This window comes from Chrysochloris asiatica, unplaced genomic scaffold, assembly GCF_000296735.1.
Source record: "Chrysochloris asiatica unplaced genomic scaffold, ChrAsi1.0 scaffold00057, whole genome shotgun sequence".
In the NCBI taxonomy this organism is placed as follows: Eukaryota; Metazoa; Chordata; class Mammalia; order Afrosoricida; family Chrysochloridae; genus Chrysochloris; species Chrysochloris asiatica.
Window position 1 is genome coordinate 16,795,520 of NW_006408575.1, and position 1,635 is coordinate 16,797,154.

The window sequence follows — 1,635 nt, forward strand, 5'->3', positions numbered from 1 at the left end:
TGTAACCACTAGGAAGGCTGACAAATCTCAGATCTTTAGGAACAAGACAGGCCTCTTCTGCTTCAGATAGATTTCATACTGTACTTCCTGGCAGTCAGAACTTGAATCCTAGTGCCAAGAAGTCTGATTTATAGGGATTGGATTGTTTGTTACTTGTGGATTTTATCCTTAGCTGTTACTGTGTTCATCATCTCTTATAGGTGTACTGATGTGGGAAGTCTTCAGTGAAGGAAAAATCCCATATGAAAACAGAAGCAACTCTGAGGTAGTGGAAGACATCAGTTCTGGATTTCGGTTATACAAGCCCCGACTGGCCTCCACAAATATCTACCAGATCATGAATCATTGCTGGAAAGAGGTGAGTGGAGGAAGTTGTTTTCCTCTGTGTTAGAATCTACAATTTCAGGGCCCCTTTCCTTAGGAAATGAACTCTGTTAGGCATCAGGGATGATGAAAGTGGATTAGTAGGAAAGTGATTTTGAGGGTCGATTAACTAGGGAGATCCACCATTCCTAACAGCTAGCAGTGACCTTGAAAATCATTTGATTTGCTACAGAAGATCATAAACTGTAAGCACAATCTTGGAGAGTGGGTGCGATGAGACGTGCACCATTTCTCTCCCTAATTCTCTGAGAAGAGGAGAAAATACCAGTTATATCACAAAACCATTAAAAAGTATACTGAATTACTTCTATAAACTGGGGAACAAGCTCACTCATGCAGTGAAGATATTAAAATGGCTTTATAGTTCAGTTTATTCGTTCAAGAAATATTTATTGAGAGCATTGTATATGTCATACTCTGTTCTCTATGCTGGCGACTCAGAATGGAGTGCTGATTACACAGTAGGCCCCAGATGACTCAGTTATCCCCTGCCTGGGTGGCAAGCTGCACCTTGAGCTACATCAGCATGAGTCTTAGTTGTCCTTCAGTGACTGTTAGAAAAATGTAAATTTCAGCCCATGTTGAAAGTTGCTGAAATAGTTAACACAAATGCAGATCACTGAAGGTCAATAAGGTAGAATAGGAAACTTGAGTTTTATCTCAGCTTTGCACTTCCTTAGGCATTCATCTTGCGTAATTCTCTGAAGTCCCTTTTTCTTAACAGGAAAAAGAGAATTTAATAACACTTGTGTAAGTTCAACGATTATGCAAATTCAACAATTGTGAGGTTGGCGCATGATTGGGCAGTGTTTCGTTCTGTTGTGCATAAGGTCGCTGTGAGTCAGTACCAAATTGTCAGCACCTAACAACAAGTTCATAGGGTGTTTACAATCAGGAATAAGGAGAAACAGCACAATAAAGATATAAACAAAAATGAAAAACGAATATTGCCTGCCTTATATGGATTAAGTGCTATAATACTGATGATGAAGTTTTTGTTGCAAGCTATTGAGCTGGTTCTAACTTATGGTTGTTGGTGGTTATGTGCTGTGGAGTCCGTTCCAACTCTTAGCGTACCTGTACAGGGTTTCCGAGGCTGTAAATCTTTACAGGAGCAGAAAGTCTCATCTTTCTCCTGCGGAACAGCTGGTAGTTTTGAACTGCTGACCTTGTGGTTCGCAGCCCAACTTATAGAGACCCTATATATAGGGTTTCCAAGGAGCAGTTGGTGGGTTTGAACCACCAACCTTG

General features: G+C 40.6%; 1 protein-coding gene across 1 annotated transcript in view; it reads left to right on the top strand.

The window, feature by feature from the left end:
- Window positions 1–1,635, top strand: part of ITK (IL2-inducible T-cell kinase) — a 97,308-nt gene that overhangs the window by 87,994 nt on the left and 7,679 nt on the right. Inside the window, exon 16 of the mRNA XM_006863923.1 lies at window positions 201–358. Within this exon, the coding sequence (XP_006863985.1) occupies window positions 201–358 (158 nt within the window). The remainder of the gene's footprint in view (window positions 1–200; window positions 359–1,635) is intronic.